Here is a 26003-nt window from a genome sequence, read left to right as displayed (position 1 = left end):
GGTAATCACAACACTACCAACATAACTGCAGTTACTGTTTACTGAGCACTTACTAGGTGCCAGACACTCACAGGACTTTTACACTCTTCACCATGCTTAATCCTTTCAGAGGTACCAGGAGGTAAGTGTGCTTCCCCAGAACAGGAGACAGGCTGAGAGGTAGAACCAGTTACTCAAGCAAGGTCACCCAGCCAGGAGCAGCAGAGCTAGGACTCAAAGCCATTCCCATTAGAATAAAAACAAAGTTCCCATATCCTGAGTTTCACAAATTCTAGACAGGCAGGGATAGTGTGTATTTTTGTTTGTTTGTTTGTTTGTTTGTTTTTTGTGCCCACCTCCTCCCAGGGACAGTGTGTTTTGCTTAACACTGTGCTCCTGGTCGTGAGTGGAGTGCCTGGCAGACAGTAGGTGCTCAATGAATTGCATGGGGCTACTACTCTGTGCCAGGCGCCATGCTAAGGGCTCTCCATTCTCTCCAAATGCATCAACTGGCCTATAATTAGATAAGATCATTATCCATATTTTACAAATGAGGAAACAGAGGATCGAGTGCAGTATGAAATGGGAGGCACAGAACGGGGGGTAGGCGGGTCCGTCAGCCTGGAGTCCTGCTGGTGTTCCTCCTCACATCACTCTGTTCCCTGAATTCGGAGCTCTGTGACTCCGTTTCCCCTCAGTGAAAGTACCAGGATTTGGAGCCTGGGGCCAGAAGAACAAGGAGTTCTTGGCCACTGGGGGTTAACTTGTTCCTCTTTCGGGTAACACATTGCATTTCAGCAAAGGGCTCACCCTCTTAGTCTAGAACCTCCCAATCTACTGGCAACAAAGACACTTGGCTGTTTGTCACTCTCTCTGGAGGTCAAACCTCCAATGGTTTTGTCCAAATCCTTTTAATTTTTATTATTTTTAGTTTAGAGAGAGAGAGAGAGAGCACGAGCGGAGAAGAGGGGCAGAGGAAGGAGACAGAGAATCTTAAGCAGGCTCCGTGCTCAGTGCTGAGCCTGATGCAGGGCTTGCTCCCATGACCCTGGGATCATGACCTGAGCCGAAATGAAGAGTCAGATGCTCAACCTACTGAACCACCCAGGCAGCCCATCAATTTTTAAATTAAACCTCAGCTGGCTTAGGAGCCAAGCGTCAGGATTTAGGCTCTACCACTCTCTGCTGTGTGACCTTGGGTAAAGTCTCTGAGCCTACATTTTCTCAGCTACACAATGGGACAGGACGGTGGTACCTACTGCCAAGGGGGCTTTGGGGATCATGAACTCGTTTCTGTTGGGGGCTGGGCTCACTGTCTGACACACAGGAAGCACCCGAGAAACAGCCACACAATGATGGTAGTTTACGCTTTAGAACCAAGTTCAAAGAGTGTCTTCTTTGGCTGTCCTGCCTTGGACCCCTTTTTCTGCTGGGTGTTCTGGCCATCTGTCTTTGGGTTATGTTGTCCCTGCCAGATTTCGAGTCTCTGAGGGCAGAGGAAGCTTCAAGCTTGAATTCCCATAGGGCTCAGCACTAGAAGGTGCTCAGAGAGTGAACTGGTGAAAAGCCACAGCTGAAATGCCTGTCTTTCCTTCTGAAAGGGAACAGCCACGTATTGAGCACCTACTGGGTACCAGCGTCATGCCAGATGCTTCCATTTAATCTTCTTCTAGTCCTTAGCTACCAGGAGTAGTGAAAGTCAGACAGGTGGCCGTGGGGAGAGAGCACTTCTGACAGAGGAAGTGGCAAGGGCCAAGGTGTGGCAGGAGATGGTGGGGTAATACCTTCTAAAGTTAACTACCATTTTAGGGAAAATCTGGCCTTGTTTCCTACCGGATCAAGTGAGCAGAGGCATATTCAGGGAGAAAGGGAAGGAAGTGAGAGCAAGCAGAAACAACAGTTTCTCATTACACTAAAATCCCTATTTCCTATATTTGTGAAAGTGGCTTATCCACTAGATGGCGGTAGAACAAGTCATTTAGGACAAATGCACAGCTAAAATCTTAACCTCCTTCACTACTTCCATCAACCTATATTTCAGATGGTTCAGATTCATATTTTTAAAAATTAAGATCCCAAAAGTACTAAAAAAAACCCTATAACCTTTAATCAAGAGGGGGTTTTAAAAGTATGACATGAAATCCAGAAGCCATAAAGCAAAGGTTTGGTAAGATTCCCTGCTTTCTGCAAATATTTTTTGAATGCCTGCTATGTATCATATACAAGAGATTACAAACAAAAGGCAAACTAGGGGGGAAAGATAGGAGACATGTTTATCAGGACAGAGGTTATTATCCCTAATATACAAAGAGTGTCTACAAATCATTAAGAAAATGATCTGATAGAAAAATGGGTTGCATGTACATGAATGGGTGATTCACAAAAGAGTATGAGTGGTTCATAACATATAAAAAGATATTTAGTGTAACTAATAAATGAATGAGCACAAAATAAATCAAAAAGGAGAAAAAAATTCTTATTCTTTCTGATCACTGATCCTGGGTTTGTGGTCAATGCGTGGCTATGATATATTTTCCTTCCCAAGTTTTCTTCCTTGCCCTCAGAACTACAGCACAGTACCAGTAAGCTGTACATTCCAGAGCACCCTAAATGCCCAATGTTGGAGAGGGGGTCCAGTAAGTTACAGCACAGTCACACAAGAGACGAACCAAAGTTACCCAGGACTTTTAATAACACAGGGAAATACAGATGCTCACGTTGGTTTAGTAAAAGGAAGGACGATTCAAAATGGTACAAGCAGAATGAACGACCGTTTTGAACAAATACGCAGGGAAAAGATCAGAAAGAAGAGGTGTTCCCACTGCTTCTCCAGTAGGCAGTTTGCCTTCTTTCTACCTTTCTGTATTTTCTGAAGTTGACAGTTGTGCATATGTGGCTTTTATAATTGGGGAACATTTTTTTCAAACCCTAAACACCATAAAACATTTTCCTATTCCAGACTTAGTAACTCTGTTGCCTAAACTGCTCACCTCATGTCCTCGATAAATGACAGAGCCTTGAGATGATCCGCAAAGACCTGTGATCCATGTAACTTACATTCTGATGCCAGCTTTACAATGGGCTGGTTATTAAACCCTGCCAAACGCTTTCATGCCTAGCATGGTGAATCCTATGTCAAATGGTGAGTAGGTTCTAGTATTATCTTTCTGCTAAAGACATAGAAATCAGAGCTCAGAGAGGTGTGGGCCCTTGCCCAAGGTCACACAGCTCAAAACCACCAAGCTGGGAGTCCTGCCCAGCTGTGTGTGACCCTGCAGCCTGAGCACCTAAGCTGACCAGACTTGCCTCCTGAAAGACGCAGCAGGGAGAGAAACGCCTGTCAGGAGCTGCCATCTCCTGCACTGGATTTTTAAAAACCAAAGTAAAGCAGAAAAAACATTTTGGGGCACTCACCTCTCTCTTCTTATCTCTTCAGCAGTGTTCCTCTGCCTGCCCCTCACTTGCTCTCTCCTTGTTTCCTTTTTTTTTCATTTTTTTCTGTCTTTCCTTTTTTTTTTCCTTTTCCTTTTAACTAATCACTCAGTTAACAAGTTAGCTTTGTGAAGCTCAGGTCGGTACCTAGTGACTGTGAGCGTGATAAAGAAATCAGCCGCCACCGATACAGAAGTCAGAAAGGTTTAAATCAAATCATCCTCCACAACAATGACATTAATTATGCTTTTAACACGTTTTACTGCTTTTTTTCTCACTTCACGCCACATCTGTGTGAACAATATCCAAAAGATTTACGGTTTTCTTTCGTAATTACAGACATACAGGCTGCACACTTATCAAAATACTTGCTGAGCAATCACGCCATATCGCATTCTCTGCCAAAGATTTGTGTTGGCAGCAGTCATTCAAAACAAAAATGTTGAATCAGGACTTGTGTGGCTTTGGAGGGGGGTGGAAAGTATTTCGACAAATAATTTGCCTGTCAAGAAATATAAAAACAGGAGAGTGTGCATCCTGGCAAATTTTCTAGGAGTGTTATTTTTCTGGAGGGGGTTGGAGCAGTGTGTGTGTGTGGGGGGGGATAGCGAGCAGGGAAGCTCCGAGCACCAAAAACACATCTGACATTTGGTTCTTGTGTCTGAGGATAAAATTTAATGAGAACAAAAATATGTCTTCCTAATTCCCCTAAGAAATCATTAAAACATTTTGTTATTCTTAAATGTCTCGAAAATGAATTAGAGCCCCTAAAGGGGCCGTTCGAACGGTATGTCTCCATCAGTTAAGGCTCCTTTTCTCCAACTCAGTGACAGCTAGGGACGTACGTCTCCCCCGCCTCTCCACTTCTGGGGAGCAGAGTTGGGAAATTAGACGCGTGGAGTCAGCACCAGACTTGGAACGACCCTTTGGGGAGAGGGCAAGAGGGCATGAGGGCCTTCTGGAAAGCTCCGCACCAGTCCTGGGACCTCTCACAGTCCCTGGCTGGCACTGTGGCCCTGCGATTGTGTAAAGTGAACCCCGGAATTAACGGCTCTTTGACAAGCAAGGGCCATAGCCTCTCCTCGCCCTCAAGCACTAGACTTGCTGGTGCTCCCCGAGGTTTGCCACTAGCGATGATCATTCGAGCGATGATGTGGTCACCACTGCCACCGGAATGCAAGCTCCCTGAAGGCCGGATTTGCATCTGCAGGCTCATGGCTAGGTCTGCAGTGTCTAGCAAGTACCAGGCACACGGCAGGTACTTGATAAATGCTCTCTGAGTAAATCAACATGTGACAGGCAGAGGGCTTTAGCTGAAAAGGCACCTTTACATTCAAATGCCTCTTCCCCTCCCCCATTTCTATATCTGAGTCTTGCTTCTAATTCATTCAACAATTATTAGGTACTTACTAGGTACCAGATTCTGGGTATACAAACTCAGCATGACTCAGTCCCAGGCTTAGAGAATTTCACTTCTAGGGAAGCCAGACACATACATGATGATGAGAATAGCTCAGTCTCCAATTTCTACAAGAAGAGGCTGAGATTCAGAAGGCGAATTAATTTGTCTACAGTCACCCAGTGAGTAAGTGGTCCAGGTAGGATTCTACCCTGAGTCTAGCCCGGAGCCTGGAAAACAAGCCTGTCTCAGTGCTGCCCTTGATGCTACAGGGGAGGTATATGAGGCCCAGAGGATGAGCCTTGTGTGGGAACTCCTGGGAGACATCTGTGGGGTCTGCTGTGGGTTACTCTCCAAAGTCATTAGTCACGGAGCCTGTGGGACCTTAAAGACTGAAGAATGATGGAAATTAAGAGGGTTTATTTTCCCATGATTTTTCCAGATACCTCTGATGAGAGCAGAGACATAAGCAAAGTGCCTGCCACGAATGGGGCCTCTCAGCCACATGCCTGGTATGGTCCTCAGTGAGGGTGACACCTGCTGGGGCTGTGGACATGGCTGTCTAGGCCTCTTGCCCCACAGCCATGTCCCCATCGTGGGTGTAGAGACCTAAGGGCCGTATGGTCCAGCCTCAGCCATTCTTGCTGCTGAAACATCCTCATTGAGAAGACCCACGCAGCATTCTGCTCTCCTGGGACTAGAGGGCAGGACCAGGGCAAGGAGGGTGTTTGTAGTATGCACATGCCTCTACATGAATGATGGCCCCCAACATAGATCCATGCCCTAAAGCCTGGAGCCTGTGAACGTGACCTTATTTGGGAAAAGGATCTTTGTAGATGTAATTAAGTTAAGGATCTTGGTAGAAGATCATCCTGGATTACCTGGGTGGGCCGTAAATCCAATGACCAGTGTCCTTATAAGAGAAAGGAGCTGAAGGTTTGGGACCCAGACATATGGAGGAGGGGCCACGTGAAGACAGAGGCACAAACTGGAATGATATGGCCACAAGCCAAGGGACATCTGGAGCTTCAAGAAGCTGGAAGAGGTTAAGGAAGAGCCCCTCCCCTAGAGGGACCTTAATTTTGGATTTCTGGCTTCCAGAACTATGAGACAATAAATATCTGTTGTTTGAAGTCCCCCACTTGTTACAGTAGCCTCAGTAAATGAACACAGACTCCCTTGTGTAGGCAAGTTGTCACACAGAGCAGACATTCTGGAAATATTTGTTGAATGTGCTGAGACCTGAGCCTCGCTGCTCCTCAGGCATCAGACTCAACCTCTTTGTACCCCAGTGAAGGGGGACTGGTTGACCTGTTCCCTTGGGGCTTGTTAACACACAGAGGGCAGAACAATCTCTTTTCCAGGTAAGTGCTTGCTGACTGTCTGTCTATCTATCTATCTATCTATCTATCTATCTATCTATCTATCTATCTATCTAAGACAGAGAGGAGAGAGAGAGAGAGAGCGAGAGAGAGAGAGAGCGAGCAAGCAGGGGAGGGGCAAAGAGAGGGGGAGAGAATCTTAAGCAAGCTGTATGCTCAGTGCTCAGTGCACAGCAAGATGTGGGGCTTGATCCCATGACTGTGAGATCATGACCTGAGCCAAAGCCAAGAGTCAGATGCTTAACTGACTGACCCACCCAGGCACCCCAGGGGGAGTACTTTTTAAACTCTGACATGTTCACAGGGCTCGGGGAGCTTGTGAAAATGCAGAAGCTGACTGGGGCCTGAGGTGCTGGATTTCCAACCAGCTTGCAGGGGGACCACACTTGGAGTAAACAGGCTGAAGGATTCCCTCTTCTCCTAGACCATGGGACATGAGGGACAGCCTCAAGTCAGCACTGCTGTGTCAGTTGCCTAGGGCTGCCGTGAAAAAGTGCCACCAACTGGGTGACTGGAAGCAGCAGGTATTTACTCTTTCACAGCTCTGGAGGCCAGAAGGCTGAAATTGAGGTGTCAACGGGGCCCTGCTCCCACTGAAGGGCCACAGGGGAGGATCCTTCTCGCCTCTTCCAGTTCCTAGTGGCCTCAAGAATTCCTGGACTTGGGGCCACATCACTCCAACCTGTGCCTCCGTCTACACCTGGCTTTCTTCCCTGGTCTCTCTGTGTCTTCTCTTCCTCCTATAAGGACGCTAGTCATATCCAGATGGTCTCATCTCAAGATCCTTAACTAATTACATATGCAAAGACCCTGCTTCCACATAGGATCATATTCTGAGGTTCAGGGTGGACGTAAATTTTGAGAGGACACTACTCAAGCTACTGTGGTTGCCCACGACAGATGGAGTGAGGGACCTTCTCACCCCACAAACACAAAGATTCCACAAACGACCTTGACCTCGGGTAGAAATGATTTTGTCTTATCCATGGCTTGGCTTAGTTGGGATTTCATTTTCCTCTTCATAAACCCCAGCCCCAATCACCAGATAGTACCGATTCCTGGGGCTGTGTGGAGGGGCCCGGAAAGGCCTGGGGGGCTGTCTGGGTGGAGGGAGTTAGCACAGAGGGTCCCCTCCCAGACCCACTGTTGTTAAGCAAATCACTACACTTCTATGGGCTTCCTTTTCTGAGTCAAGGAATGAGAAGGTGGCATAGGATGGGCCATTTTGGAAAAGGGAAACTTTTTACAGAAATGTATCTGTATGTCTTAGGTGAACAGCTCAATGTTCTTAAACTGCTCACTGCTCTGTGATTGACACCGAGATCAAGAAACGGCATCTCTGGCCCCCAGAGGCCCCTGATAGGAGCTATCGCCCTCTTCCAACAGAAATCACTCTCTTGACTTCTAACAGTACAGGTTAATGTTTTTAGTTGAGGTGAACTTTCTAGAACATACAATTTACCATTTTAAAGTGAACAACTCAGTGGCCACTGGACATTCACGATGCTGTGCAACCACCACCTCTATCTAGTTCTAGAACATTTTTATCCCCCCAAAAGGAGGCCCCATACCCACAGTCACCCCCGCCTCCGCCCCAGCCCCTGGTAACCACCAATCTGAGATCTGTCTCTAACAGATTTGCCCATTTATGACATCCCGGTATGTGTGGAATCTTACATTATGTGACCTTGTGTCTGGCTTCTTTCACCGAACGTCATGTTTTTGAGGGTCATCCACGGTATAGCAGGTGCCAGGGCTTTGTTCCTTTTTATGGCTAACTCGTATTCCACTGTATGGATGAACCAGTTTAGCTAGTCACCTGCTGAGGCACACTTGGGTTGTTTCCCCTCTTCATATTTTATGTAATAGAGTCACACAAGTACGGGTTCTTTTGCGTTTGGCTGTCGCTGAACATAAAGTTTTTGAGGTTGGGGAAACATTTTGAGGTCTTTCCTCTGGCACCCTCTGTCCTTCGTGGCAATGGGATGGGGGTTCTGGCAGTCAAGACATGTGGCTCCCCAAGAAGGTCCAGGTGGGAGATCTAGCTCCCTGGCTAATACTGGAAGGTGGTGGGGGAAGGTGGAGGAGTGTGTGGGGACAGGTCACGCCAGACTGTGGGCCGTCTCACCCCTACAAGCCTCACCTGTGTAGGGCCTAGCCTAACCCAGGCATCTTGGCCTGTTCTTAGATCCCACTGACGGGAGGTCCCTGTGTAATGACCTAACGGCTGGCTGTTCCTTGTCATGAATTATTCAGTTAATGGAAGCCAAGTGTTTCTTACCTGGTGCTTCAATTAATTGCTTGTAAACGCTCAGGAAAGCTGCCTCGGCCTCCTGACTTCTCTTACTAAGGGCCACCACCTTTGGAAACAAGAGAAAGAGTCATGTGTAATCATGGCATCTGAGTCTAGAAGAAAATAGGATCATTTTCTGTATCTGCAAACATGGGATGGGGAGGAGGAGGGGAAATCAAAGTCAAAAGTGTAGAGATTAGAAAGTCCAGGTTCAAGGGTGCCTGGGTAGCGCAGTTGGTTAAGCATCTGACTCTTGATCTCACCTCGGGTCATGATCTCACAGTATGTGAGTTCGAGCCCCGCACTGGGATCTGCACTAACAGGGTGGAGCCTGCTTGGGATTGTGTCTCTCCTTCGCTCTGCCCCTCCCCAGCTTGTGCTCTCTCTCTCCCTCTCTCAAAATAAATAAAGACACTTAAAAAATAAAAAAAAGAAAGTCCACATTCAAATCCTGGCTGTACTGGATCCTAGCTGTATGACCTTGGGCACATCACTGGCCCTCTCTGATCCTCAGTTTCCTCAGCTGGAAAATGGGTGAAAACTAGAACCTCCTATAAATAGGCCTCCCAGGCCTCTTATGGGGACTGAATGAAGCTGCGTGTTAAGTGTTTAGCACAGGGCCTGCAACAGAGTATTTTACTAACAGCTATTATTATTATCGCTGTTATTAAAGGGTAATGCTGGAGATTCAAATATGACACATGTTCTGGGGGAAAGTGGGACACATCTGGGGAACATTCCTAGCTACTGAGAATTAAAGAGAAATTGTTAAAGCTCTCATAAGATGGCAAATAGCTCAACACATGCTTCCTGACTGATGAAAACACAAATGGCTGAATGACCCAGTGGTGAAGAGTTCATTCATGCATTTGTTCTCTTGCTCACAGACTTTCTTCACTCTGCCGGTGAGGTTCCATAAGATGAATTTCAGCAAGACATTTCTGGGACATAGTGCCATCTCATCCCTCTCTGCTCCTGGCTACGAATTCTGAGCTCTGGCCTCACAGTGGCCTTGATGCTGGCTCTTGGTAGCCAGTCCCCTTGGCATAGTCCTGGGCCATCCCAGCACATGGCTAGAGCGAGCTCCTTATCCACAGGCCGCCATCCCTACATCCTTGGGAATATTCAGGGCTGGGTATCCCCCTTTGGACTGGAACATCCTTATTCTCTGATACTGATATACCTCTCCCTCTGGTGCCAACTTCTTCAATGATGAATCTATGGGGAATATCCACTTGTAAATCACCCTCTTGCAAAGTTGCGCTTTTCTTCTGAATCCCAGTGATGTCATTTGGAGGAGTGTCTGTGATCAAACTCCTTCCCTCGATGTGAGCTCTGTGAGTACATTGTCTGGCGCACAGAAGGTGCTCAACAGAATTTGCTGAGTGAACAAATCTAAGCGGGTTGCACCAACTCAAGGTCCTGCCTGTGATGCCATCCTGGAAATGAGAGGGGCCAATTCTGAGACAGTTCATTCAAAGAAGTGGCCAACTAAGGCACAGGCCTTGGGATCAGGTCACCTGGGTTCAAATTCCAGCCCCACTACTTACTGTCTTTGTGTCCTGGAGCAGATAGGTCATTTCAATCCCTAGGTCTCTACTTCCTCCTCTGTAAAATGAGGATAATAACATCACACCCTCCCTTGCTGGAGGATCAAATGACTTAACACATGTAACGCCCTTTGTAAAACTCATGGGATGCATTAAGTCGCATATATGTCACCTCTTGGTATGACCGACCCCTTCCTTCTTGCCTGTTAATGGGGACAGGTTCTGTCCAGCGCCGGATGATCAGCCTCAGGTGCACTTATCTGGTGTGATACAAAGACCACCTGAGAAGGCCCTGCCTCCACACACAGCACACTGGGAAGAATTCAAAAACCACAGAGGTTCCCCTAAAGCTTCCAATATGGCAGCCAGAAATCACATGTGGCTACTGAGTACTCGAAATGTGGCCAAGTCCAAATTGAGATGCAGTGTGAGTGCAAAATACACACAGGGTTTCAAAGACTTAGTAGAAATAATAATAAAAAAAAATGTACAACAGCTCATCGGCATTTTTTACATTGATTACATGTTGAAGTGATAACATTTTGGATATTCTGGGTCAAATAAAATTTTTTATTAAAATTAATTTCACCTGTTTCCTTGTACTTGTTTTTCAATGAAGGTACTATAACATGTAAAAGTACATCCATGGATCACATTATATTTCTATTGGACACCATAGCTTGAAGGTTTTACAAGGTCCACGGATAATTCATTATTTAAGAGGTAGAGGGAAATGTATGGTTCATGTTGAGTAAATGATTTTGTTTTATTATTTTTTTATAAGTGTTATTTTTTTTTAATGTTTATTTATTTTTGAGAGGGAGTGTGCAAGCAGGGGAGGGGCACAGAGAAGGGGACAGAAGATCCAGAGTGGGCTCTACACTCACAGGAGCAAGCCTGATGTGCAGCTCAAACTCACAAACCGTGAGATCATGACCTGAACCAAAGTCAGATGCCCAACTGACCGAGCCACCCAGGCGCCCTGAGCAAATGATTTCAAAAAGGTCAGTATCAAAAGTTCCTTAAGTCTCTTGCTGTTATTCTGAGAACAGCTTCCAGTATTTTTAATTTTTAATGTTTTATTTTAATTTGAGAGACAGACAGAGAGAGAGAGAGAGAGAGAGAGAGAGAGAGAGAGAGAATCTGAAGCAGGCTCCAGGCTCTGAACTGTCAGCATGGAGCCTGACGGGAGCTGTGAACTCACGAACTGTGACATCATGACCTGAGCTGAAGTCAGATGCTCAACCAACTGAACTACTCAGATGCCCCTAGTCTCTGGTCTTTTAAATTCCAGAGTGAATGACAGTCTTTCATTCATTCAGCAAACATTTCCTGAGCACCTGCTATGTGCCAAGCACTATGGGCTGAGAACTCAGTGATGAATAATGCAGACTTGAGTCCTACCCTCATGGGACTCACAGTCCAGTGGGGAGATTGACATCAAAGCAGATTCTCCAGATAACTCATTAACTACAAGTGCTAAATGTTTCGAAGGAAATGTACAAGGGGGCTTTGAGAGTGTGTAAGTGGGGAGGGTGACCCCACTTTGAGACGGGTGACCCAGTTTGGTGGGTGGAACATTAGGAACTGTCTCCTGGAAAAGAAAAGGTAATGGTAAACATAAAGAATGTTCCAGAATCTAGGAAAGGTAGAAAATCTACCAAGTGCAGGTAGATTTTAGTTTTTGCTGAGATGGACAAGACACAGTTTCTGTTCTGGGAACTCAGAGCTAAGTGGGAGACACAGCTACACCCAAGGGGAACCATAATAAGAGAGGAAGTGATGCAAACGCTGGAGTCTCTAATGTGATGAGGGAACAATTAATTCAGAGTTTGGGGGGGCATCCTTGATGGGCTAATAAAATAATAATAAAATTATAACATTCAGCGTTTACCATGTCCCAGATGCTCTTACTATCCACGATCATCTCTCCCCACGGACACACCAATCATTGAAGGTCATTATCCCCACTATGCAGATGAGGAAACTGAGGATCAGAGACACTGAATAACTTGCCAAAGATCACCCAGTAGGTAAATGGCAGAGCAGGATTCATGCCAGGTCTGGGGGTTCAAATTCCTACTCTGAATCCAGATGCTGGCCCCTTTCTCCTGGATAGAAAAACCCTCAGCCAGTGGGGATAGTCACTCAGACCCCACGTGCAATCTTATGACATCATCTATGGCTGTACCAAGACACAGACTGCTGTGCTGCTGATCTGCAGCCCAGGAAAAGCCATGAGAAATGGAAGCAATTCATCTCCTGATCCCTAGATGGAAAATTATCAAAGATCAGACCGCAAAGTCTGAATGCTTCATTTTACAGTCATCCATGCTGAGCATGTGTGGTGAATGGGGTTTGGGGAAAAGTCTAAGAATGTTCCACTGACTTCTAAAAAGGAACTCTGGCAGGGGTGAGGCAAGTGCCAGAAGATTCCTTTAATGTTTCCCTGTCCTTGCCTATAGTAACCTCTGCTTTCTGCTCATGGTGCTTATCAGTTTGTAAGGGAGTGTTATTTATCTGTGTGACTGTCTCCTTATACTATTGGTCTGCCCATCAGAGCTACACTGTCCAATATAGTAGCCACTAGCACATGTGGTGACTGAGCACTTTGAAATGTGATTATTCCAAATTCAGATGGGCTGTAAGTGTAAAATATGGGATTTCCAAGTCTTAGGATGAACAAAGGTTGTAAAATATCTAATTTTTTATACCCATTTTATGTTAAAATGATGACATTGTACATACTGGGTTAAGTAAAATATATTATTAAAATTAAATTCACCTGTTTCTTTTTACTTTTTAATGTAGCTATTCAAAAATTTAGATTACATATGGGGCTTGCATTACATTTCTACTGGACAGTGTTGGTCTAAATCAAGGGGTGGTAAACTATGGTCCTTAGTCCGATTCTGGCCCTTCACCTGTTTGTGTAAATAAAGTTTTATTGGATTACAGTTGCAGCCATTCTTTTATTTATTGTCTACAGTTGCTTTCATGCTATAATGGCTGAGCTCCTAGTTGTGACTAAGACTCTGGCTGTAAAATAAAAAATATTTGGGGTGCTTGGCTGGCACAGTCAGTAGAGTCAGTAGATCTCAGGGTCATGAGTTTGAGCCCCATGTTGAGGGTACAGATTACTTAAAATAAAATAAAATAAAATAAAAAAATATTTACTATCTGGTGCTTCATACAAATGTTTGCTGATCCCTGCTTCAGAGACTCATCTAATGGCTAGATAGTATTTTCAAAAGCAGAGACCTAAAAACATCTTGGAACAGCCCTCAGTTTTAATCAGTTCAAGTTTAGGACTTCCCACAGTAAATATGACTTGAAGACAGTAGCCACGGGGATGCCCTGCCTGTTCAGTCTTGTTTTAGAGCAATGACTTTGTTTCCAGAATACCAGGTCAAAATTCCTAATGGCATTACAGCCCGATCCGGTGCTGGGCCTAATGTCATTAAGCATCTCTGGGTCTCAGTTTGTTGATCCATCAAGTGGGAAGAATGATCTCCATTTGGCAAGAAGCTGCTGGGGAGGAATGAGCTAACATGTGGCAAAGGGTCCCATAGAAGTTGGCAAAAAGCTTTCTGATAAAGCAGTTAATTAAATCTTCTTCCAATCACACAGGATGTGTTTCCCAAAGTCTGCAACTCTAGTGCATTTCACCCACGTGCCCAGACAGGTGAGCTTGGCACAAATAAAAGGCCATGTGTCTCTGCCTCATGGCGGGGCCCTACCACACAGAAGGGCGGGAGAAAGTGTCCAGAATGACAGATTTGGCTTGTGACAGGCAGATCTTTGAAGGCCATCTGGAGAAGGAGGAGGAGGAGGAGGTGGCGGCCAGCTACAGACACCAAGAAGGTCACCATCAGAAATAGCTCAGCATCTGATGGAGCACGTGGCATTTACACCACCCGCTGTAATACGAGGGTGAAAATGTGTTTGGTCCCCCGAGTATGAAAATAACAGGTGCGGAACCAGTTAAGTCAAGGGAGAGGCAAAAGCCTGTTCTAGCCACTTAGCTCTCGTCTGTCAAGTGGTTAAAAGTGGCAAATTTGGGGGCCTCTCGAGGCTGAGCTTCCATAAGCTATCCGAGCTAGTGGTGACAACATCCACTGGTTATCAAGAACTTCTCTGTCCAAGCTCTCTACAAAGAATGGTCAGAGCTTTCGGAAGCTGAACCCTTATTCAGCGCTCAGTGCCTTATCTTTGGAATCTCCCCCACCCCCCGCCCCCGCCACCCCGGTGCTCAGATGTGAGCACTGTTATGCCCCCATTCTTCAGAGGAAGAAACTGAGGTTCAGGGAGGCCAAATCACTTGGCCAACTGAGAGAACCAGCTAATGGCAGAGGCGGCCCAGAGTCCTCTCACTCCAGGGCTCAGGCTTAAACTAGAAACGAGTGCTTCCCAAAGCATGTTGCACAGTCCCCTGGCCGTGACAAGGAGGACCTGTGGCTAAGTCTGCACACACTTTCTGCCTGCATATGTACGGAATGGATGCTCAGACAAGAGCTGTAGGAAAAAGTCCCCCTTAACTCAGCTTAGCCCAGTGTTTTCCCAGATGCATTCAGGCCACAGAACTTTTTCCTTCAGAGAATAAACCTGGAAACTAAGGTTCTGTGGAACACACTTAGAAAACAGCTTTCTTTTACCACTGGGTCCTGGGCTCCAGGGAGGGTAGTGTGCAGTGGTTCTGGGAGATAGGGTGGGTGTGTTTGATATGGCAGGATTCTGGGAGAAACTGAAGCCTTATGGGCAGTTGGGAGGAGGTGGGTGCTCCAAAGATCTCAGGATCAGCACCTCTGAGGAGGACGCAGAAGGCAGGAGATCTGGGGAAAAAGGAATCAGCTCGGGATGGCGAGGGGTGGGGGGTGCCCTTTAATGCTCTCTGAGGCCTGGTTCTCCCTCTGGAGGCCTTGTGTGCAAATCTGAGGGGGTGCATAGGGAGCAAGGAGGGGTAGGAAGAATGGGTGGAGGCACAGAGAGGAAGGAGGCCCGGAGAGCCAGGGGTGCGGAGAGCTGCAGTGTTCATGGTCACTGAGGGAAGAACAGAGAAGGGGGTCATGGAGAGTCAGGGAGGCACAGACATCGGGGGAAGCATGGAACCAGGGGGTCAGAATGAAGGGGGAGCAAGGGGTGGGGGCACAGAACCCAAGGGGAGCAGTAACAGTGGAGGGGGGTGCATGGAGAATGAGGGGGGGGGCAGGGGCCTGTGGAGAACGAAGGGCAGGAAGAAACCTGGCAGCTGTGAATGGGGGAGTAATCTGCTCACTGTGGTGGCTGCTCCGGGCAGGGGGCAGGGTCTGGGGTAGGTGTTGGTGCCCAGGTCTAGGGGGCTGCTAGAGAGGGGGACAAAAGAACAGACTTGAAAAGTGATTCGGAGATAAACTCCTGATTCGGGACAAGGTGGAGGAGGCTGAAGGTGGGGAGGGGCGCGGGGTGCATTTAGTCAAGAGAGAGGAGCAGACTCAGGGGGACACACATAAGAACAGTCTATAACCAGCTAAAGATCCTTGTGGCTATTGTGTCGAGAGAAATAGATGCATTCATTCTGAGCCATAAATATTCCATAGGTAGTAGTGGACCAGGGGTGAGAGGAGGGTGGACATTTCAAGGGGACGCAGTCTTAGAAAGCTCTAAGTTCTCAAAATGGGCCACATTATGAGACACTGAGCTCCCCATCAGGAGAGGCATCCAGTATATGACCACGTATCTGTGAGACTGTCAAGACACTCAGGGAGATTTGCACACAGGGCTTTGGCTAGACTATCCAGAAGGCTTATACGTGATTCTAAGATAAGAGTCTGTGTGACAGGTCCCTTTACTTTAGAGCAATATTCTGATTTTCTACCACCTGTAAAATGGGATAACACGTACCCTGTTGGGCTGGTATAAGAGTTATTATCACTAATAACAACAGTGACTACTAAGCACGAACTCTGTGTTACGCACTGTGTTAAGTGTCGGACACGTATCATCTCATTTAATCGTAACTCTGAGGACGTGGTGTCACCTCCCATTTGATGGATGAAGACGCTGAGGCACGGAAGGGAGAAGGCCACACCATGTGGGAGCTGGGCCTCAGATTCAGCTTAGCTGGTCTTCAAAGCCCACACTTCTAACCCCTGCTTGGGACTGACCCTAGCGGGGGGTTTGTGGAGGCGGCTGGCCTCTCTGAAAGAGCTGGAGGAGCTAGGTGGTTAGGGGACTGGGAAGCCAGGAGGAGCCGAGCATCCAGCTCTTCGGCAGAAGCTGATTCTCCTGCCTCACACGGTGTGTCTGTTGGGAGCTCCTTTCCCGGGTTGAGCGCTAACGCTCTCTCTGCTATAAATCATTGATGTGGCAGAGCAAATGAAAATTACAATTTAATGTCGGGGCTTAAATAAGAAATAAGAGTTTGACTCTTATTTTTGTTGGCTATTGTTGATCTGCGCTTTCTCAGCTCCTGCCTGGATGGGGGGCAGAAGGCTGACACACTCTCTGGCCTTCTGAGGTGGGGGCACTCCGCGAGGGTCATGGGGATTCTGGAGAGGCCTCATCTAGCAGCTTAGGAGCCAGCACCAGATATTTCTAGGTCCTGACAGGATGGAACAGAATTAATGTATCTGGCCACATGTTACTATTTTGAATCCTCAGGTGTAAGTCATTAATTCAAATTCCATGCTTGAGATCTGAGACACCCCCCCCCCACTCTAGAAAGTACAGCTTCTAGATTCTCCCCTCAGTGCCTGAACCTGCAACAGTGATGGACACAGGCAGGAGCTCAGTAACTATGACAGTAACAGGTGGTATTTACTGAGCACCTACTATGTGCATGCCCAAGGAGAATCATCCTGCCTCCTCCCCAAGTCCCTCAAATACATATTGGGTGCTTTACATGCATTAACTCACTTGATCCTTGCCAAACTCCCATGAGGTGGTGTTACAGACTGAACTGTGTTCCCCTGAATCCGTATGTTGAAGCCCTAACCTCCAATGTGACTGTATTTGGTGACAGGGACTTTAAAGAGGTATTTAAAGTTAAATGAGGTCAAAATGGCAAGTCCCTGATCCTATAGGACTAATGTCCTTTTTTTTTTTTTTTTAAAGATTCAAAAAAAATTTTAAATGTAATCTTGTTTCCCCAGTGTGGGGCTCAGACTTGTGACCTTGAGATCAAGAGCCACATGCTCTGCCAACTGAGCCAGCCTGGCACCCCAGAACTAATGTCCTTACAAGAAGAGGAAGAGACCCCAGGGCTGGAAGAGCACTGAGGAACAGAGTGAGAAGGCAGCTGTCTATAGGCCAAGCAGAAACTAACCCCGCCATCACCATGGATCTTGGACTTCCTGCCTCCAGAACCACAGGAAAATAAAAGTCTTTTGTTTCAGACACCCAGTCTGTGGTATTCTATTAGCTTGAACTAAGATAGGTGGGCTCTATGGTTATTCCCATAGAAGAAAATATGGGAAACTGAGGCACAAGGAGTTTAAAAAGCAGCCAAGGATATAGCAGCTCTCCAGGGAGGCCCAGGGTTTGGGCAATTTGCCTTCCTGGGGACTAAAATATTACTTTGACAGGAGGTGGGAATAAACCAGCAGGCTGGGCCCTTTTACCAAGAGGATGGACAAATGGTTGCATTGATGGGGGCCATGTGACAGATGCCAAAGGGGAAAGCAGCTGTTCAACAGCAGAGGTTTGAGATTTTAGAAACCAGTCCTCTTCCAGCAGGTTATACTTTTAACCCCAGCTGGTTTCCATTGAATGCACAGGTGGGGTGACTCATCCCTTTCTGAGGAGTCATTCCTACGCTTGTCCAGCTCCAAAAGCTACCTTCTCAACCTGGGGTTGGCCAACTGTTAGGTGTGAGTCCCACCATGGGAGAGTCTGTCTATCTGTTCATTGCTGTGTCCCCTTCACGCAACCTTGCACACAGCAGGTGCTCAGTAAATGACTGCTGAAAAATGAGCTCAGTGTTTATGTGTCATCCTTGGGGGTGATCCTAAGGCTGGAGAGAAACCGGTGGAAGTGGCAGTCCTTCCTTTTAGACCACCTCTTAAAGACCGGGCTGTTCTAGGCACTGGGCATTCAGCACCAAGCAAGACTGAATCGAACCTGTACCCTTGAGGATCTGACACTCTCAAGGCAGAGGTGGGCAATAAAATAAGTCATAGTATAGAATGTCTGAAAATGATCAAGGGCAGGCGAGGCAACTAAAGCAGGGAGAGGGACAGGAGTCTGGGGCAGGGTGTGTGCTGCCTAGCAGGGCCAAGGAAGGCCTTGGGAGTAAGTTGTGCAGTGATCTGGAGGAAGGATAGTATTCCAGGCAGTGAGAAAAGCAGGTGCAAAGGCCCTGGGGCACAAGTGTGTTTGGCTTGTTTGAGTAACAGTGAAGAGGCCAGTATAGTGGGAGAAAGTGAGTGAAAGGGAAGAGAAGGAGAGGAGGTCAGGGAGGTAAAGGGCAGGGGTAGAACCTTGCAGGCCACTGTGATGTCTTGGGACTTTTTTCCTCTGCGGGGGATGAGAAACCATGATAGGGTTTTGAGCAGAGAAAGGGACATGATCTGATAAACGTTTTAACAGGATCCCTCTGACTGTTGTGTGGAGAATGGACTGAGGCTGGCTGGGGTGGAAGCAAGGAGGGCAGAGAGGTGGCTACTGTAATAGTCTGGGTGAGCAAGATGGCAGCTCAGAGCAGGGTGGTGGCAGTGGAAGGGGGAGAAATGCTCGGGTCTGCATGAATTTGAATTTGAACCACCAGATTTGCTCCTTAGGCATACAGAGGCAATGTGGCGGTGGTGAGACGTAACGGGAAGTCAGGAAGACTCCACAGTCTGGGGCATGAACAACTGGATGATCTTAAATGGCCACTGCTATGATTTTTTTCCTTCCTCTGCAGGCCAGGCCAGGCCAGGCCAGGCCGGGCGTGGGCACTAAACCAACACTAATTAAATGAACAAACAGGGATGCCTGGGTGGCTCAGTCGGTTGAGCGTCCGACTTCAGCTCAGGTCATGATCTCATGGCTCGTGAGCTCGAGCCCTGCGTCGGGCTCTGTGCTGACAGCTCAGAGCCTGGAGCCTGCTTCACATTCTGTGTCTCCGTCTCTCTCTGCCTCTAACACACTTGCATTCTGTCTCTGTCTCTCTCAAAAATAAACATTAAAAAAAAATTTAAAAAACCACGAATGAACGAATGAGATAAGGAGGTAATTTAAAAGGCTCTCTGAGCTAATCCTTACAAATCACAAACATAAATAAAACCCTTAATTAAGAAGGATGATGGAGAGGGGTACCTGGGTGGCTCAGTGGCTTAAGCATCTGACTTCTGCTCAGGACATGACCTGATCTCACAGTTTGTGAGTTCAAGTCCTGCATTGGGCTCTTTGCTGTCAGCGCAGAGCTCGCTTTGGAGCCTCTGTACCACCCTGCCTCCTCCCCTGCTCTCTCTCAAAAATAATAAATAAACATTAAAAAAAAAAAAAGAATGATGATGGAGCATGGTGCCCCCCAGGTAGCCCAAACTGAGCTGTGATCTCAGAGGCTCTGTAGAGGTCCCTTGCAGGCTCTCTGATGAAGTAACCGAGTAGCCCAAGGTAGAAGGGGACAGAGGCCCGGGATCCACTCCAGAGGAGTGGTGCTGGCACTTGTCCTGGGGAAGTCAACAGCAGGGAAGGAAACAGGAGAAGCTGAACCTGAGAGTGAGCAGAGCCAGGTGCTGGTTTCAGCTGGCACCTTGAGTCTCTAGTCATCTTTGAGCAAGTCTCACCCTCTCCCTGAGTCTCAAGTTCCCCATCTGTAAAGCGAAGGTGCTGGGCTTAAGTTCTCTTCCTACTTGGTTGTGCAACGGCTCTAATTCACCTAAACAGACAGACAGACACCCTCCTCCCCACACACTGATACCCCACCCCACTGGTATTTTAATCAAAGGAAGTGCAAGGCCTAGGAACCCACCCAGGCTCTGACTGAGGGGTGGACCTGCTGGGAGAGGACGAGGCAGGGGAGAAAAACACTGTGCAATTTTATTCTAATATTTGTAATTATTCCCAGGCTAAAAATAAGGCACAGAGGAAAGTGTTTTCAAATGTCGGCATTAATGAACACTTTTTATCCAACATAATACAGGCCCCCAAACGCATTTATGTCAGGCTCCCTGAGATCTCGTGAGCGGCGCCCCACGCCGGGCTGGTTTTCATGGCTTGGAAGCAGCGCAAAAATGAAACGTCCCACAAGCGCAGGCTGGCAGGCTGGCTATTAGCAACAGTATAATCATCAATTACGTCCAATCACAAACTACTGATTTTATAATTATCAAATGAAGTTCCAACTTCTCACCTCTGCTCAGTGGCAACTAATATAATCTCTCAGTTCAAAAAGGAAGCTTTTTTTCTTTTTCCTTTTCCTCTTGTGCTCTCTCTCTCTTGTGGGGAAAAGAATTTCCAGGCCTCCACGTAAGACTGCATTTAAATTGCTTGTCACTCAAAACAAAGGCGAACCACTCATTTGTAATTCACCAGCCACCTGAACAGACTGCCTGTTTTCCTTTAAGCATCCATGCACTGGAGCACAAAGATCATTTTTCTATTGTTAAAATTGTATAAGCCAGGGCTTTTTTTAGCAGCGAATACACAATTCCACTTCTCTTCGGAGGGCTCCCAGCATAAAAGGGACAGGAGGCTTTCTTTAGTGCCTTATAAATAAATTTTGCTTTGGAGTATTAAAAAAATCAACTGTATGCTCATATAACACACCAAAAAGCTTATTATCAAGGCCGTATATATGTGAGGGCAGGACAGAAGTTATGTTTCCTTGTCCTGCCCAGGGTGTGGCCAGTGGATGAAGCTGGATGATTGAAATTCATTCTCATGGGCGCTGGAAGCATCTGTGTCCAATTTCCTCTTTTGGGAGCTGCAGATACCACAAACGTAGCTCTGTGCTGATTGGCATTTGGCTGGCAGGCTATGAAAGCAGAAGCAACCCAGGAGTGGGTGCCCTGGCTCGGCCTTGCTGTTCTAGCCAAAGGCAGGCTCCAGCTGTGTGTCTGACTTTCTGGCTACTTCACCCCAGAGGGACAAGCCATGGACGACTGTCACGGAGCCCCTGCATGCAACTGACTTGTGGCTCAGCCTTTGAAGGCCAGGCTTGCTTCACAACAGCTCCGTTTTACTGTCTAACTAATTACAATCATAATACTTTCAAATTTAATCTAGAGCTTTTCATAATTTACAAAGACCTTTCATAGAAATTGGTGCGTCTGAGCCTCCACACACTCCCAGGGGTGGCCCTGGGCAGGGAGGATCGTTGTTTCAGAGGCCGAGAGAGGCTGATACAGTGGCTCCAAGTCACACAGGAAGGGCCCAGCTGGAGCGCGAATGGGATCTTTGGACTCAGGGCCACCTGTGTGGCAGGGAATTTGTGTGACTCCCGACCTGAGGTGGGAGAGTAGCTTCCATCATGGGTAAATTGGAACAGACTCAGGTTCACCTCTAAAATGTCCCCTTATGGCGCCTGAATGTGCTGCACTTTCTGAGTGGGAGAGTAAAAAATGGGGTTCTTGCCAGCCCACCAGAAGTTATTCATAAGCCACAGCCGGTCTTTCTCTAAAGTAGCCCTGCGGACTAACAAAGATTTTTGATTTAAAATAACAGCGAAACTATTATGTATGATGGTGGATACACGTTATGCATTTGTCAAAACCTATAGAACGTACAACACAAAGAGTGATTCCTAATGTAAAGGACAGACTTCAGTCTATCAATATTGGTTCAGCAATTGTAACGAATGTACCGCATTAATGGAAGATGTTAGGGGAAACAGGCTGGTTGCGGGAGGGAAGACAGTATATGAGAGCTCTATACTTTCTGCTCAAATTCTCTCTAAACCTAACTACAGCTGCTCTAAAAAAGTCTATTAAAAAAAAAAAAAGGACAGTAGTGAACACGTATCAAGCAGTTACTATGTGCCAGGCACTGTTCAGTGTTTAACACATTTGCTTATTTAATCCATACAACAGCTCTAGGAGGTCAGTGTCATTATCCTCCTGATTGTATTGGTGGTGAAAACAAGACATCAGAGAGGTGAAGTAATTTGTCTGAAGTCACACAGCAAGTGGCAAAGCTAGGATTCATACCCTGGGCTCCAGAGCCCGTGCCCTTAGCTATGAGAGTAATGGGGTTTTCACTGCATTCCCACCCAAAGTCTTTCCCCTTGTCCATGGGATATAGTTGTGTGTAAGAATTCCACCTCGCTCATGGGTGTCACACAGTGCATTAAACTAGGGGTCATGAACGATGGGGTCTAGGGCCAGTTGCACCCCAAGGACATATTTTCTTGGACCCTCTAGTGTTTTAAAAATATTTGAGCCATCAAAATTCATCAAGTTACATACTTAAGATTTGTGCATTTTACCGTATGTAAATTACACCTCCATAAAGTACTGTGAGCATGAAAATATGTGCATATATATTGAGCCAGCATTTAAAAACCAGAAGAGATCCAAATTACTGGCTTCTCTTGGAAAATCAGAGTATCTGGCTACCCTGGGCCCACGTTTCCACTGACAACCAACCACCGCCTGGAGCCAACTAGCTGTCTCCTGTCGAGACAGCCTGGGGGTCTGCAATTCACCGCAGCCTCCCGTGCTCCTGCAGTACAGGTGTGGGCCTATCTGGACCTCCATAAACACCAGCGTTTTCTCTCTGTCCTAGACAGACATCCCTTTTCTCCTTGCCTTGTCTTCGCCACATTCTTCTTGAGTTCTGTCAGCTTCCTACCTCCTCTCTGCCCCTTCAAATAGGGATTTTGCAGTCCTGATGAAAATCAGGAGTGATGAGCGGAGGGTCCCATACTCGTCCTCCTTCTCACTTCCAGGCAGCTCCACAGAGCTGGAAACTGCCTTTCCAAACTGCAACAAGATCTTTGTGTGAGCCCTCCACGGAATAGATACAGAACGGTTAGGCCCTCCCACTCAAGTCTGCCCGGGCTCAGAGAAAAGAGGCCATTTAGAGTATCTGGATGATTCTCCTTTCCTGGTGGTGAACAACTTGTAGGCATGGTCGAGAAACACCTAGCAGGGCTTTCTGTGTATTCTGGTGGGAGTGGTGAAGCAAAGTGGGCCCTGGAGAGAAAGGGGTGAGTGAGGGGAGAGGAGAGCAAGGGGGCACATGCAGCAGAGGTTTAATAGAGGCCTGTGGCTTCAAGGAAGGGCCAGAGAGCACATGGGCAAGTCTCAGGGACCGGGGTCTGAAACCTGTGTCCTGGCTGTGTGACTTTGAGAAAGTCACTCAGCTTTCAGAGTCTCAGCTTTCATAAATGTAAAATGGGTACAATGATGTGAAGAGCTGTGGGGGGATCCAATTAGCTAGCACTTAATGAATGCGCATGGGGTGGATAAATGAACATCCTTCCTTGACCTCTCTCTGCCTCCTTTCTCCACCTAGAGACCAGCTTGGGTGTGGAGACACCAGCAGTTAAAAGATATGCTTCGTTCACTGTTAATACGGAATTAGGGTGGTTAAGTCACAGATGGCTCTTGGGATTTCTGGGCAAAGGGTTCCAACAGTGTTAGAAATTGGTGCTTTCCATGGGGAACGTGGGGAGGTGGGAGCCACTGGAACGTGAGGGCCGAAGCCAAGTTGCCAGTGCGGGCAGAGGGTCAGGGATGCCAAGAATCACCCTAGCCTGCCCCTCAGAAACAACAAGCAGCCTCTGAAACAAAGAGTGGTCCAGGGGTCAGTGTGCCAGACTCAAACGATAGCTGTTGCCTTCTGAGCTGGCTTGATGACCCTGACTTGGCCCCTGAGCTCAATCAGCCATGTGCCTTGGCATCCATGACCCTAGAGAGAGGACTGCAGGGGTCCCAGGTGGCCGTGAGAGGGGAGACTATGCAAGTTCTCCAAAATGCCAGCTCAGAAGAGCAGAGTTAAAAGAGCATACATGCCCTTTATGGAGAGGCGGCCACCCAAATGTCACGAAGCGCCACCCTGCCTAGGCTTTTAAATATAGCAGTGTCCTTTCTGGATGTCTCTGAGGAGTGTGGCTCGAGACAGGCCCATGAGAACCTCAGCTGGACACTCAGGGCACCACTCTGTCTGCTGCCCCGTTTGTGTAGCCAGGGGCTGCGGTTCTCAGCTGCTGCTCGGCTTCCTGAAGTAGGCGGATTCCACTCCCAGCCCCCCTCACTTCTCTGTGGCCCTGGGCAGCCACTGGCCTTCTCTGAGCCTTTGTTTCCACATCTCAGGGTTATGGTAAGGATTAAAGGTGTCTGATATGCGTTATAATTGCTTAGCTCACAGGCTGGCAAACAGACAATGCTTAATAGATGTTGATTCTACTGTTATTAATTATTATGACTTTCAATGTGCCATGCACAATGTGGAGAGGATATGCCCCAGTCCCAGCCCACGAGTCCTACAGTGAGAGAGAGAGACAGAGAGACTATGGAAAAGGGCAGAAAGCAAGCAGCATTTTGAGGAGAGAGTCAAGGAGAGAGTGGTTTGTCTTGCAGGGGCACTAGAGGAGGGCTTCAAGGAGGAGACACTGGCTCACAAAAGATGAGCAGGATGTTGATCTGCAGTAGAGGGAGAAGCTGGTGTGTGTCAAGGTGGGAGGTGAGAAACCGCCTGGTGTAATCAGATGATACTCATTGCCCCTCCCTCCGAGTCCAAGGCTGCAAACAGGGGGCCCGTGGTTCAAATCCCCTTATGAACGTGGTTTTGTTCAGGTTTAAAAAAATGTTCATTTTTAGCCAACATTTAAAAATCAGGAGACTTTACATAAAAATCGAGATTTCTAGCTTGTCTGGAAAAATCAGAAACCATGGCCACAGTGTACTCACATTCCTGCATAATAAGACCATAAAGAAAACAGTGAATACTTACTGAGCACTTAGTGTGCTGGCCACTGTTCTTAGTGCTTTACACACACGAAGTCTAAAAATCCTCATGAAAGCCCTGTACTGTAGGTGCAGTGATATGCTGGTAAAGGCCCTGTTCATTTCCGTGGCATAAATATTCCCACAGTGGCAGATATCACCGATGAAGGAGTGCACTGTATGAGTCTCTCCAGCACATCAGTGGTAGGTGAAATGCTCATTTCTAGTCCTCAGATAAGGAAGCAGAGGCACAGAGAAGTCAAGAGACTTCCCCAGGGTCACACAGCGAGGAGAGTGGGCAGAGCAGATCTGGAGACAGGTAGCTTGGCTTCCAAGTTTGTGCTCTCAGCCTCCATTATATGCTGCAAAACCCGACTTTTCCAGTCTGCTAGAGCTGGGCGGAGGCCACTCTTTAGGTGGCACACAGAGCCCAGGCTTGCCTCAGTCTCCACCCTGTCATCTCAGCTGTGCCTGCATTGCTCATGCAGCTTAACTGTAAGGCCCCTGTATCTCTGTTTGTATCTCTGCTTTGGGGTATAAAATGGCACCCTGCCCCCAGACTGTCCCCCTACTCTACTGGGAACCTTACCAGGTACCTGGACACAAACAGAAGGCACCCAGTGTTGGGGGCGGGGAGACGAGCTTCTTTTCCTCTCTCCTAACACCATCTCCTAGTACCTGGCACAAAGTGCCAGAGCAAACCTTTTAGTTCAAATGCTCTCTCCCGTTTCTCTCATTCTCTCTTTGCCAGGAGCACTAACAGCATCAATTTAATGGAAGCAATTTTTCTGCTCCCCTCTTCGCCTCCCACTATCCCATATGACAAAACTTGGAAACAACATGATCTATTGGGGAAAAAATATAAAAAACAGTTCACCTTAGGTTAGAAATGAAAAAAGTTGCTGTATCCCCTGTGCTCTGTTGGGAGAAGTCCTTCCATTTATCAGGGGAAGGGGGCTCAGATGGGGAACCCCATATTCTTTGCTGTTTTCTCAAAGGCAAGCAGCCCTTGTGAAGCCCCCACAACCCTCATCCTCCCAGCTGAGAGCCTAGGATGGCAGCAAATGAGAGAAAGGCATATGTTTGGTGGGAAACGTGGAAATAATCAAGTGAGAC

General features: G+C 47.3%; 1 protein-coding gene across 11 annotated transcripts in view; it reads right to left on the bottom strand.

Annotated features, from left to right (window-relative positions):
- The window catches only part of CUX2 (cut like homeobox 2), a 282708-nt gene that overhangs the window by 53702 nt on the left and 203003 nt on the right, over nucleotides 1-26003 (bottom strand). For 9 of the 11 annotated variants that reach the window (XM_045041718.1, XM_045041722.1, XM_045041723.1 and 6 more), the window contains one exon: nucleotides 8474-8552. In XM_045041718.1, the coding sequence (XP_044897653.1) occupies nucleotides 8474-8552 (79 nt within the window). Of the gene's footprint in view, nucleotides 1-8473; nucleotides 8553-9668; nucleotides 9925-26003 lie in introns of all 11 variants that reach the window. The other 2 variants (XM_045041720.1, XM_045041719.1) reach the window with 1 other exon arrangement.

This window comes from Felis catus, chromosome D3 (genome assembly GCF_018350175.1).
Source record: "Felis catus isolate Fca126 chromosome D3, F.catus_Fca126_mat1.0, whole genome shotgun sequence".
NCBI lineage: Eukaryota > Metazoa > Chordata > Mammalia > Carnivora > Felidae > Felis > Felis catus.
This window is presented reverse-complemented; position numbering and strand designations above follow the sequence as displayed.